This window comes from Staurois parvus, unplaced genomic scaffold, assembly GCF_062004578.1.
Source record: "Staurois parvus isolate SC_StPar_1 unplaced genomic scaffold, SC_StPar_1.0 ptg000818l, whole genome shotgun sequence".
NCBI lineage: Eukaryota > Metazoa > Chordata > Amphibia > Anura > Ranidae > Staurois > Staurois parvus.
This window is the reverse complement of record NW_028318614.1, coordinates 9,659,709-9,674,564: the sequence shown is the minus strand read 5'-3', so window position 1 is coordinate 9,674,564 and position 14,856 is coordinate 9,659,709. Positions and strand designations below refer to the sequence as shown.

Below are 14,856 nucleotides of genomic sequence, written 5' to 3'. Positions count from 1 at the left end.
AAGAAATCAAACCACTTGTTATTTTGGATTTGTATCTAAATGCACAGTTGTAATTGAAGTTATGTCATGTAAAAACAATTTTAGGTTAGGGTGTGTATTTTAGATATCTCTGTGGCATTTGTATGGTATATATGAAGAGTGATTTGAATAGTTATTGCCAAAAATGTTTAATGACTGAAGCCCACTAAGCTGGTGAGAAATTGATTTGTGTTTTAATATCTAAAGTACTATTTTTCGAAAACACTCTGATCGTTGTATTGTGCCACAAAAATACAGTAAAAATCATAAATTTCAGTGCATGCCCATTATGTGCAATTAGTTTCTGTAGATTTTAGAGTTATAAATCAGTACCAATCAGGATATTGTACTTGTGAAGATACGAGAAGCAGGAAATAGGAAACTGAATGCTGAGTACTTACTAGTTTACGCTGGCACCACTGGCACAGTCCGCACATGACAATAGTGATACTCAAGCTGAGGGCAAGGACACCGGATACTATAATTACCTCACTGGTTGGAGATCCTGAGAGAGAAAAAAAAAATCATGGGTGAACAGACAAGGAACACTGATAGCTTATAATATAAGTACAAAAAAAAATAATATACAAAAAAAGATGATGCCGTGTCTGGTGAGGGTCAACTTAGTAAGCTATCAAGATCAACATGATAGCTGTCACAGTGCACAAGGTATTTGTTTAACCCTTAACCAATATGGGATTGGGGCTCAAGGTGTTTAGATCAACATATCTGTATATGGCCAAACCTGTACTAGTATTTGCAACCTATCGAAGACAGGACATTGGAAAAGGACTTGTAAATTGTTACTCGGCAAGGCAGTTGGTTTGTGATTTACTGGTAAAAGTTATGGCACTTTGCTAATTCTTTTGAAGAATAAAGACATAATGAGCTTTTTTCAATAATGTTCTGCAAAGAGCAAAATGATGCATTTATTCATATATCCAGTTTTATTCATTAAGAGCAGCCTTTCTCATCCTTGTTACTTCTTGTACAGGTGGTCATTTGGAAGAATCCCCCCATTGCAAATGGCTAAAAAGATCATTGTTGTCAGTGGTTGCTCATCTGAGAGGCAAAAGTTGCACAATGCTCAAGGAACCCCCAGCAGCCTCAGGAAAAACCTTATGGTTCCGTGGAGCCCTGGTTAAAAAAAGTTGGTTTAGAGTAATATAAATGGTTGCTTCCCATTATTAATCAAACATTGCTATTGCTACTATACATTGTGTTACATTAGTCATAGCATTAAGAAAGCTCAGGAAATAATGGCAATGTCACTGAATGATGGTTAAAACTGACATTTTCATTTGATGAGATAACCTTCATGTGACTGAATTGTATACAGTGCATTGCTGAGTCAACTCTGATGATCTACAATGAAAGTACAAGGTGACAAAGTAACATCAGAATGTATTTTCAATAACAGGAAAAGAGTATCACAGTTTACTTTTTTGACAATAAACTTTTTAACCCACATTAAAGTCAAGGTAGAATAAAAGCAGTATAATAATAAATTTAAATATGGTGCGCTAACTCCTCAAAAAATATGAAAACCCATAAAAAAACAATAAAACAATAAACATCAGTCCACAACTATATTCTGTGAAAAATAGTTATCCAGTCCCAATTTAAATGCCCTAATGCAGTGCTTTGTAAAGTGCCTAGCATAGGCTTCAATCAAAAAATGCTTCCCTTGTGGACATTCTCCCTGTTCATCCTATAATTAAACCAACATAATAGTATAGGTCAAATTAACTTTTGTTAAGTGTAGTCCTTTATGCTGCCTGAGGCGTGACTGAGCATAGAACTACAAATCTGCTGGCAGGAGTGCATTTACCATCCCAGTGGAAATTTTTGGAATCTGGTCTTTTAAAGGGACAGTGCAAAGGAAGTAGCTACTAAAGGACAGAGGCGGTTAAGCAGAGATGAGTAAAACACAAAACAAAAAAAAGCACCTCTAGGTGCTGTATGAAAGATGTTTATTTCTTAACAATAATAAAGTCACTCACATGATGGAGGTTAAAAAGAGGCTCATCAATGAAATACAGTAGAGGGATGATGTCCATGTCCCCGCTGAAGGCAGCCGCAACTTGCACTGAGGGAGAATGAAGATGGAGAAAAGTCTGCCAGCATGTGTGTCTCCGATGGAGGGCAGTGGAATGGACCCTGGAGCACAGCATTGGTGTCAGCGAGATGAAGTAGGAGGGACAAGCATGCAATGCGACGCGTTTCGGGGCATGACCAAGGCCACTGGAGGGAGAGCGCAGAGATGGACTAACCTGAAAAGTGTGTGTGACCTATTTTACTATAGGTCAAAGAAGGTGAGTGCATAGTACACATATTGGTGATGGGAAGCACCAAGGACAACTACACACCATGAACATTGTTGGGTCTACGAAGGATTGTTGTTTTTGAACACTGAAACACTTGGTGTGGAGCACATTGGAATTATATTACACGTTTGGAGTCACAAGGAGAGAAGATATGCTTGGAGGGAACTAGCACGGACTAGTTGCAGCATGAAGGACAACACTAAACAACAAGCGCATTTGACCTATGGCTATTATGTAGGTCTAAATATAAGGTGAGCAGGGAGTATCCACAAGGGAAGCATTTTTGATTGAAGCGGATGCCAGGCACTTTATAAAGCACTGTATTAGGACATTTAATTTGGGAGTGGATTACTAGTCTTCACAGATTATAGTTGTGGACTGGGGTTTATTGTTTTTTATGCTTTTATGGGTTTTCATGTTTTTTGAGGAGTTAGCGCATCACATTTAAATGTATTATTTCTTTTGAGTGAGAGTACAGTCAGTGAGAAGTTGCAGCAATCTCCATTTTTGATCTGTTCACGTAGCAGTATTATTGTTTGTTATTGTTTACCAGCTCATGAGTGTCAGTTATTATATTTAAAAGCCATTTTGTCCATGAATAGGTTAAAAGCCCATGTGTGGAACCTAGAACTCCCTTTGCTTTATGAATATTTATTAGGATACAGAAGAGGGCAGACATATGGCCAAGTAACATGGCAGCCAGCTGGAAGCCTGTTAGAAAGCAAGAGGCGTGTGACACTACAACCCCCAACTGTGCATATTCTCCTTTATAGATCTCTCTCTCTCCTCTCTGACTTCTCTGTTCATCTCTTCCCTTTCTATCCCTCCTCTCACACTGCCTTTCCCCAGTCCTCTAATAACATCGCTCTCTCTTTATCACTCCTCTCACACTGCTATCTGCTCCATTCTTTCACATTGTGCTTTACATCCCTACTTTCATGCTGCTCTCTCATTTTTTTATCTCACACTGCATTTATCTAATCCACTCGTCACACCGCTCTCTCCATTCTTTTTCTCATATCGGTCTTTCCCAGCGGTATCCAACCTGCGGCCCACAGGCTGCATGTGGCCCAAGATGGCTATGAATGTGGCCTACACAAAATCGTAAACTTACTTAAAATGTTGATTTTTTAAAAATGCTTCTATACTTAGTGAACACATGCAACTGAAGAAAAATTTTACAGTGTGCCTTTACTGGACTTTTATAAGTTTTATCTTCCCAAAGAAATATCTCCCACTCTACACAATCACACCTTATTCATGTCATCAGTTTTCAGCAGCACCTAGAGTGCCTTGAAAAAGTATTCATACAACCAAAAACATAAATGTACTTTATTGGGATTTTATGTGATTAGACCAACACAAAGTGGCACATAATTGTGAAGTGGAAGAAAAATGATAAATGGTTTTAAAATGTTTTACAAATAAATATCCGAAAAGTGTGGCATGCATTTGTATTCAGCCCCCCGGAGTCAATACTTTGTAGAACCACCTTTCGCTGCAATTATAGCTGCAAGTCTTTTTGGGGATGTCTCTACCAGCTTTGCACATCTACAGAGTGAAATGTTTGCCCATTCTTCTTTGCAATATAGCTCAAGCTCTGTACTATTGGATGAATAGAGTCTGTGAACAGCAATTTTCAAGTCTTGCAATAGATTCTCAATTGGATTTAGGTCTGGATGTTAGCTAGGCCATTCTAACACATGGATATGCTTTGATCTAAACCATTCCTCTGTAGCTCTGGCTGGATGTTTAGGGTCGTTGTCCTGCTGGAAAGTGAACCTCCGCCCCAGTCTCAGGTCTTTTGCACACTCCAACAGGTTTTCTTCTAAGATTGCCCTGTATTTGGCTCCATCCATCTTTCCATCAACTCTGACCAGTTTCTTTGTCCCTGTTGAAGAAAAGCATCCCAAAAACATGATGCTGCCACCACCATGTTTCATGGTGGAGCTGGTGTGTTCAGGGTGATGGGCAGTGTTAGTTTTCCGCCACACACGGCATTTTGCTTTTAGACCCAAAAGTTCAGTTTTGGTCTCATCTGACCAGAGCACCTTCTTCCACATGTTTGCTGTGTTCTCCACATGGCTTGAAAATGAGACTTCTTATGGCTTTCTTTAACAGTGGCTTTCTTCTTGCCACTCGTCCATAAAGGCCATATTTGTGGAGTGCACGACTAATAGTTGTCCTGTGGACAGATACTCCCACCCGAGCTGTGGATCTCTGCAGCTCCTCCAGAGTTACCATGGGCCTCTTGGCTGCTTCTCTGAATAATGCTATCCTTACCCAGCCTGTCAGTTTAGGTGGACGGCCATGTCTTGGTAAGTTTGCAGTTTTGCCATACTCTTTCCATCTTTGGATGATGGATTGAACTCTGTGAGATGTTCAAAGCTTGGGATATTTTTTAAAACCTAACCCTGCTTTAAACTTCTCCACAACCTTATCCCTGACCTGTCTGGTGTGGTCCTTGGCCTTCATGATGCTGGTTGTTCACTAATATTCTCTAACAAACCTCTGAGGGCTTCACAGAACAGCTGTATTTATACTGAGATTAAATTACACACAGGTGGACTCTATTTACTAATTAGGTGACTTCTGAAGGCAATTGCTTCCACTAGATTTTAGTTAGGGGTATCAGAGTAAAGGGGGCTGAATACAAATGCACACCACACTTTTCAGATATTTATTTGTAAAAAATGTTGAAAACCATTTGTTATTTTCCTTCCACTTCACAATTATGTGCCACTTTGTGTTGCTCTATTACATAAAATCCCAATAAAATACATTTAAGTGTTTGGTCGTAACATGACAAAATGTGGAAAACTTCAAGGGGTATGAATACTTTTTCAAGGCGTTGTATATTTGTGAGCAACTAAGCACACGAAGGGCAAAATATCTGATGAGCACCTTGAGAATAGCCACTACATCCATCGAACCAGATATTTATCAACAACAGTGTAAATTATCACACTAGTTTTATGCTGCCCTCTTCTACTTAAAAATATTACAAAAAAATTAAGTCTTATTACTCAGATAGGTACATTATCTATATTAGTGATTGTTAACTTGTGATCAACCCGACTTTTTCTGCTCATCAGCACTATGTTATGTGTGGCCCCAGACAATTCCTCTTCTTCCAATGTGGCCCAGGAAAGTCAACTGGTTGGACACCGCTGGTCTATCCTTTTTCTAAAGCGCTGCACAAACTGTTGGTACTATATAAACCATGTAGTATAATAGTAATAGTAATATCATCTATCACTATTTTTACACTGCTCTATCTCCATTCCCCTCTCATACTCTTCTCTCCCTCTGTCTATAATGTAACTGTATTCCTGCTCACACTGCTTTCCTCATCCCTTCTCTCACACTTCTGTTCCTCCTTTCACCCTGCTCTCTCTCTTTCTCTGCCTTTGCTCTTACACTGCTCTCTCTCCATCCTACTCCTCACATTGTTCTTTCTCTCAATTCCTCCTCTCTTAATGCTCTATCTCCATCTCTCCTCTCTGGTTTCTTTCTATCCCTCCTCTCACACTTTTCTATGTCCCTGCATCCCTTCTCTCACATTGCCCTCTCTCCCTTCCTCTTCCCTCAATGCTCTACCATCATCCTTTCTCTATTGTTTTTTTCTATCCATTCTCTCATATTTCTCTCTCTCTCTCTCGTCATCCCACTTCTCACACTGTTCCTTCTCCATCACTCTCTCTATTTCTTCTCTTATACGTCCCCCTCCCTCTTTCTCTCTTCATCTGTTCTCTCGTACTTCTGTCTCTCTACATCCCTCCTTTTACATGGCTCTCTAGAACAGACGATAAAATATGCATATGCAGAGTTACCCTTAGTAAAAAGAACTGCATGTCAACTCAATCAATAGATCCAGAGATAAAACAAGTGTAGTTATATGCAAATCTTGACTTTCCTTGGTAAAGTCAATCTTGTCCAAACCTGTTTTCTCCACCTCTGCCCTCCCAATGGTTCTTCAATATGAAGGTTGGTCTTATTGACCAATAAGTGATTCTTGGGAGCGAGAGTGGATTGGTCGATCTTGAGTGTTAAAATAAAAGTCCAGATTTGCTTACAAATTCAGCAGCACAGACCTTTGCATGCAGGGACTGTTTAGCTTGGTTTTTACTGAGTTAACCTATGACTGTGTATTGTTTTTTCATCATAGGTGCACTTTGAATTTCCCAGGTTTGTGACAGCTTTTGCTAAAGAAAAAAAAATTACAAAGAGAAGTGTTCAATTAAAAGTAATTTAAGCAAGTATTAATTTGGATTTATTGTGGTGAAAGTAATTTTTGACATGACCTTTATCTATTTACATAACTGCTCTGCCATACTGTCATAAACATTATTCATGTGGAGGTTTACATGGCCTTTTTGTACTGACTGCTTTTATGGCAGAAAGTGCAATCAACATCTTTGTTAAACATCTCAACATGAAAGTCAAAGAATAAGCGAGTGTACTGTTTTCAGTTAAAATCTATTGACAAAGCTCTGTCCACAAACTTGTACTGAAAGTAGAGAACCAGTGAAGAGCCCTACTTGGCCCTACTAAACATCTCCCTTTTCTCACAAATTTGTCTACTTTGCTCCAAAAACTTTTCTACCTCTAGGTTGTTGGTATCTATTCCAGCACTGTGACCATTTCCTTGCTATGTTCACAATACTTTATGACAATATTACCTTCAGGTTTGGCCATAGTCTTATATTACAGCCATCCCAATTCTTCATTGCTTCCTCTAACAGCTCTGTTTCCACATAGCTTTTAGTTTCTTCCCTGTTCTCTCATAACTCCTACCATCCTCTAAAGCTACAGAGTTTTCTACTCATTCACACAGAACTTCTGCTACTGCTTGCTCATTTGTCTACCCCTTTATTGGACTTTATCTCTCCTTTCACATTGACCTCTTCTCTGCTCTTATAACTCTCTCTATATCTCTCTTTGTGTGCTGCTATCAGTATCTCTAACCGACTCTTTAGTATTCATTTTACAATACTCTCTAGTTTTTCTTATGTACCCTTGCCTGCAATACTGTCAACAACTAATGCCTAGTACACACGATGAGAAAATCGGACAAAAAAGAAAAATTATTTCAGAACGATCATACGATAATCTGATTGGTAGTACACAGCTTTCGAGAGCCAATCACGACAGTTCATGTGAAATTATCCAATTGGACAAGCACAAAAAGTTTTCTTATAAGATAACAGAACACACTATTTTCATTTAATCAGTACAGTATTCGTCTATAAAAAATCAAGTGACCAATACAATACAATACATCATTGCAGGAAGTTGTAATCTGTCTTACAAGAATTTTCATAACTCTAGTAACTTATTCATTTTTGATATGAGACTAGAATGCACAGAAAACAAAAAAATGGCCGATCATTCATCCGATATTCTCATCGTGTGTACTAGGCTTAAGGCAGGCCATAGAGAGAAGTTCTTACCTGCAACCACAGACAGTGTTGACAGGGGAATTCATCTCGCTAAGCCATTGTGTTCTCCTGGCGGTACGGTGGGGGAAGCCATCCCCACTGGGAGAACACAGTGATTATTGCTAGCGGCTACAACAACTGCTAGCGATAACCGTATGAAAAATCCAGCAGATTGGTTATACTTGGGTTGATCAATCGATCACTTGGGTACATTCAGCCTGCCCATACATGGTTCGAAACTCAGCTTCCTACTGAACCAGCTGAGATTCGAACCATATATGGCCAGCCTAAGGGCATGTGTAGATAAGTGTTTTTTTCCTGCCTTTGACATGTACCTAAATACATGTCAAATGCAACTTGTCAGACTCATACTTACTTTAATGGTGCAGTGTGGATGTCAATTTTGAGGATGCTTTGGTCCAGCTTTGCATCTCATTTCACACTAAAATGCATGCACATGAGCAGCACTCAAATGTAAATGTAAGTCTTTGACAACAACATCTGTCTACACAAGCCCTTACTCTGTTCTATTCACCTCTACAATCTGAATGTGTAATCTTCCTTAGATCTACCAATAACCACAAAGTGCAGGAATCTACCTGACTAAACATAAAGTAGGTAACACTTTTTTTTCTAATTTTGGGTAGAACCCCATTCATGTTTTATTGCTGTACAAAGACAAACACTTGGACAGAGACTGATTGGAAGTCCAAGCCCACCATTTTATAGTTATTGCTAGAACAGAAATAAAGGGGAAATTTTCTAATGGAGACACCAGTTCTAGTGACAACTGTCTAGGAGGGAGGATTCCCCTTACTCTAGGGAGATTTCTTCCTACTTCCTGCTGTGCTTCCAGGAAGTGAAGAGATATCTCTCTAACAGGATCCAGACAGCAATAAAAAAAATGATGGGGATTTCAACCCTTCTCCACTCTATCCAAAGCTAAAAATATAATTTTGACTTTAAATAGACTTTTAATTGAATGAATAGCTTAAGCCTAGTACACACAATGAGAAAATTGGATGAAAAATACCGCTTTCAAAGCAATCGTACGATAAACTGATCAGTACACAGCTTTTTGAATGCCGATTACAACAGCTCATGCAAAATTATCCGACAGGACAAACACAAAAAAATTTTTTGTATGATACCACAACGTACTATGTTCGTTTAATCAGTACAGTATTAGTCCAAAAAAAAAAATCCGAAGACCAAGCCCACACATGCTCAGATGTGAAAGAATACATTACAACATAATGCAATACATTACATAACTTCTAAAGTTGTATTCTGTCCTACAAGAATTTTCGCAGCTTGAGAAATATGAGATATGAGACTACCATGCAAAAAAAAAAACAGACGATCATTCGTCCGATGTTCTCATTGTGTGTACAAGGCTTTAGGTAGACTCTCACTCTAAATAATTAGTGTTAAATCTAAGGAAGATGATAAAGAGATTCCACAATCAGATTATAAGACACAAGGCTTGTTTTACATTAATTTCCATCTTTCATTGTCTCTCACTCTTCGTAGTTGACTACATTGACCTGCTCTGTCATTCAGATCTTCTCCCTAAAACAGGATCATACAGTTAGGTCCATACATATTTGGACACAGGTACAATTTTATTTTTTTTTCAGGTATTTACCAAAACATATTCAAGCTATAGTTATGTATGATATGTTTAATATGGGCTGAAAGTGCACACTCTCAGGTTTAATTTGAGAGTATGCACATCCATATTGGAGGAAGGGTTTAGGAATTACAGTTCTTAAGAGTAGCCATCCCCTCTTTTTCAAAGGACCAAAAGTAATTGGACAATTGAATATAATCATAAATAAAACATTCATTTTTAATATTTTGTTGAGAATCCTTTACTGGCAATGACTGCCTGAAGTCAGAAACCCATGGACATTACCAAAGACTGGGTATCCTTATTTCTGATGCTTTGCCAGGCTGTAACTGCAGCTGTCTTTGGTTGTTCTTTGTTTGTGGGTCTTTCTGCCTTTAGTTTTGCCTTCAGCAAGTGAAATGAATGCTCAATTGGGTTGAAATCAGCTAATTGACTCGGTCATTGCAGAACATTCCACTTCTTTTCCTTCAAAATCTCCTGGGTTGCTTTTGCAGTGTGTTTTGGATCATTGTCCATCTGTACTGTGAAGCGCCGTCCAATAAGCTTTGCTGCATTTGGCTGAATCTGGGCGGATAGTACTGTATATCTCTAAATACTGCAGAATTCATCTGGCTGCTTCTGTCTTCTGTCACATCATCAATAAACACCAATGCTACTGGAAGCCATGCATGCCCATGCCATCACACTGCCTCCACCATGTTTTACAGATGACGTTGTGTGCTTTGGATCATGAGCTGTTCAAAGCCTTCTCCACACTTTTTTCTTCCCATTATTCTGGTACAGATTCATCTTAATTTCATCCGTCCAAAGAATGCTTTTCCAGAACTGGTCTGGCTTTTTTAGATGTTTTTTGGCAAAGTCTAATCTGGCTTTTCTATTCTTCAGGCTTATGAATGATTTGTACCTTGTGGTGAACCCTCTGTATTTGCTCTCATGAAGTCTTCTCTTGATTGTAGACTTTGATAATAATATACCCATTTCCTGGAGAGTGTCCTTCACTTGTCTGGATGTAGTGAATGGGTTTTTCTTTACCATAGAGAGGTTCCTGCGATCATTTGCCACTGTTGTCTTCCGTGGATGTCCATGCCTTTTTATGTTGCTGAACTCACCAGAGCGTTCTTCTTTCCTCAGAATGTACCAAACTGTTGATTTGGCCACTCCTAATGTTGCTGTTTCACTTGCATGGACAGCTCCTTTGAACGCATGATGTAGGTTCACAGCAATAGATTCAAAATGCAAATACCACACTTAGAATCAACTCCAGACCTTTTACCTGCTTAATTGATAAAGAATGAAATGAAGGAGTAGCCCACACCTGGCCATGAAACACCTTTTGATTCAATTGTCCAATTACTTTTAGTCCCTTGAAAAAGGGGGGGGGCTACTCTTAAGAGCTGTAATTCCTAAACCCTTCCTCCAATTTGGATGTACACACCCTCAAATTAAATCTGAGAGTGTGCACTTTCAGCCCATATCCATGATATAATTATAGCATGAATATGTTTTGGTAAATACCTGAAAAAAACTAAAATTGTGCCTGTGTTCAAATATATATGGACCTAACTGTAAGTAATAGAGCTGTATAGTTGTGCTGATCAGGTGTACACCTTGTACTACAGAGACACCGAACAGCTATGCAAATGTAATATCTTTTTTATGCACTCCTTACTTTATCTAACATTATTCTTTTTTTCTCCTCCGTTTGTTTTTTCATAATCTTTCCACTGTAACTCTTCCCTATCTGCACCATATATTATCTTCTGTCACGCACTGATGTCTTCCTTCATTTTTCCCTTGCATTACAATTCTATTCCTCCAACATGTTTATGATACTTCTTCTCCCACTCCTCATTCTCTGTCTGCCCCCACTTTATTCTTCCCGCTATCTAAGTCTTCATCACCTAGTAATCAATTGTTGCCTTTTATACTATAGCATGTTTAATGCCTCAAAGTACTTAACATCATTTCAGAGCAGAATTACGCAAATGTTAAATAAGAAAAGAATCTGCCATGAAAAACACACAATCTAGCGCATAAAGTATAATAGCTAAACAGAGCAATTAGGTTTCTGAAATACATTATGCAACACTCAGAAACCATTTGTTATTATAGAATTACTTCCATAGCACTACTTTCACACCTATAGATCATCCAAAGCAACCAAGACTTAAAGTGCCCCTTGACATAAGGAGATTGTTGTCTGTTCCATCTGAATTCTTAGTGTAATTAGTTTTGCTTAGAACGTGCACAAGTGAACAAATGCATGAAAAAACTGATGTTTCCCAAAAACAGTATAAAAAATTTCTGTATGCAATCAAGTGTTGATTCACTGTTCCGTATAGTCCACATTATAATAGATCCTTTTGGAATTCACAGATCCAGGCTTTGCTAAGTTACTTTAAAATGGCAATAGGACACATTTCACCTTAGTTGAAACAGTAGAACAGGGCAAATCCTCACATGCACAAAGCCCACGTGGACATATACTGGGTATTTGCATATGCTGCTGCCTTACAATTATGAACCCAAAGCTAGTTGCTTGCCAATTTGCTTGGCAATTTTGTTATAATTCATAAAGCTGTGACCCACAATAAATGCTTAGTGGCCCCCTGCTCAGACTAACTTGGTCTAATGAATTGAATGCTGCAGACTAGTGAGGGTGCAGGCTGGGGAAAGGTTCTTCCAGACCTAAAATATGCTGAAGAAATAGGAAGAGATAGCCCAACCACCTCACACCTCACCTGGACTGAGTAGTTAGCAGGTACAGTATAAGAAGCCTCAGCTCGATTCATCCAAGCCAGGTCCCCAACATGGACTTCCATGATTAAGCCCCGGGGGTGGGAGCAAAACATGTTGAGGGCATAGCTTGGATGAATCGAGCTGAGGCTGTTTTTACCTGCTAACCACTTGGCTCAGGCGAGGTGTGCAGCAGCTGGTCTATCTGTTCCTTTTTCTACAAATTATTGAAGCTCTTTATAAGCTTTCAATTGATAAATGGTTATTTAAAAAAATCCACAGAAATCTGCCTATTTCAATTCTTTCCTGGTCTCATGCAAACCAAGCAATCAAAACTCAATCAATAGGGAAAACAAAAAAAAAAATACAACAAGACCAGTTCAAAGGCATTTTCAATTGATTTCAATAACATCTATCAGTTGGCCCTGAAATCAAAAAACAACTGAAACCCCTAATGACTGCTGTAGACTATTTTATCACACGCAATCGTCTTTCTTTCAATAAAAAGCTGATATAAAACATCCAAAATTTCCAAAAAATGTGTGGCCTGTGTAAGGCTGAAATTATAGAAATTCCCTTCAACAGAGTGGCAATTATAGCACAACACAAATGGAACACTGCTACACATAAAATGACATGCTACAGTAAAAATGCTCAAAGGACATTGTTGCACTTGCTGTGCCTCTGAACGCTGAATGAAATTAATTTAATCAAAATACAAGGAACAGCATATACCGGTGGAACAGGAGGAGTGTAAACCCATGCCTAGAACCTACTGCATGGAAGTCTTAAGACAGACAAAAATTCCCCGCAGGATGCAATGAATGGCTCATTTTTCGACATAGCACTTCAATGTATGCTAACAATCAAGACTCCATTATTACAACAATCTCCACTTTTTCCCTGTATATAATCAGACCTTTACTTTCTCTACTTTGTATACATTTGAAGTTACATACTGTACAATCAAACCCACAATAATGCTACCTACCGTTAAAAAAGAATTAACTGCTTTTAAAAAACAGCATGTTTATCTGAAGCATTGCGCCCCCACTGTTGGTAGAGCTGTGTTGAACATGCCTTAAACTATATCTATGGTACTACTGGTGGTTGTGCTTGCAAAAAAAACAAGGTATTAAATAGTTTTGAACAAATCAAATGGTGATTTGATGTTGTATGAGAGAGAGATACATTCTGGTAGTCTGTGCATTTAGGATGGCTGTATCAAAGTGAAAGTTGACAGTGTTCATGTTGTCTGTAACAGATGTTGCATGCATTCTACCCCATGAAAGACTGTGCACCTCTTCTCAGCTGATATCACAGCTACGCAATTTCAAAAATAAAATGTGGAAAATATGAATGAAAAAAGTGATAGCAAAGGGCCTAGGAGAAGCTTTTTGTCCATTGGAGGGTGAAGGCATGGTGCCTAGAAAGCATTCACTCTTCATCAGGAAGCCTTGAATTAAGATACTCTCCCTTCCTCTTGATCCTCTCACATTGTGGTTCATAAGTTTGTCCCAACTCACAACACAGAAGACTAAAGTGTAGAACAATGGTAGGGGAAAGTAGCTTACAGGCAGAGTTCACAGGTTTACAGGCAGAGTTGTTAAGCACATGTTTAAGAACAGTTTGGAGGCAGAGGAAAATGATGCTAATATTGTTGATAAGAGACTGGCAGCTGCTCACGGGATATACAGTGGACCTAGTGGTTCGTAGTGTTGAAATTTGCACCAAACTTCCAAAGAAATGCATTATAATAGAATACACGTAGTATATGACTGCAACCAAACTTGAGAAAAAAGGGTTTACTTATTGACACTATAGATGAATGAGTTCAGTGCTGAAGAATGACTGCAAACTAATGAAAAGTACTGAAAACTCTCTTTAAATTTTCACCTATATGACCAGCTTGAAGATGGCTATAGACATAATGGGGGAGATTTACTAAAACTGGTGCACACAGAATCTGGTGCAGCTGTTCATAGTAATCAATCAGCTGCTAACTTCAGCTTGTTCAATTAAGCTTTGACAAGAAAACCTAGAACCTGACTGTTTACTGTGCAGAGCTGCACCAGATTCTGTGTACACTAGTTTTAGTACATTCTCCCCAATATTCCTAAATCAGTGATTAATGTGGTTATTACAGCAGTGTGAACATTATAAGGTCTGGACTACAGATGAACTGTATTTGGCACAGAGCTTTGGAGGCAGTCATTGGTGCTATTTTTTTGTTGGCATTTTCTAGGTGAATGTTTATTGTTGATAGGTTTGTTGCTTTCAGCATTGAAGTGGTATTAGCTATCAGATTATGGTTATGCTTAGGTATACAATGATTAGGGTGATGGTTACTGTTAAGGGTTAAGGATTAAAGGAAAAGTTAGGGGTAGCTAAGGTTTAGGATAAGGAGGCTAAGTTCAGAGTTCACTAATGAGTTAGCATAGTAAATAATTTTGTTTTCCAGCATGTTTGCTCCCACACTGAAACAGCATACACACTATAAGTATTAGTGCCAAGTAAAATCTGAAAGGAAATGTACCAGTACAATTGATTGGTGCCAAAACTTTTTCTGCCGAGAATTTTTGGCCAAAGATGATGTGCCAAACAACCACACTGATTTTTCAGAAACAAGAAACCAATCAATGTGCTGTACATCTGACTACAAACCTAAACACACACAGAACTAACATATAGTGCAGCTGTA

The 14,856-nt window shown here is 38.6% G+C and overlaps 1 protein-coding gene across 4 annotated transcripts in view; it reads right to left on the bottom strand.

The window, feature by feature from the left end:
• The window catches only part of SYT7 (synaptotagmin 7), a 529,323-nt gene that overhangs the window by 317,952 nt on the left and 196,515 nt on the right, over nucleotides 1–14,856 (bottom strand). For all 4 annotated transcript variants that reach the window (XM_089655043.1, XM_089655044.1, XM_089655045.1 and 1 more), the window contains exon 2: nucleotides 420–523. In XM_089655043.1, the coding sequence (XP_089511169.1) occupies nucleotides 420–523 (104 nt within the window). The remainder of the gene's footprint in view (nucleotides 1–419; nucleotides 524–14,856) is intronic.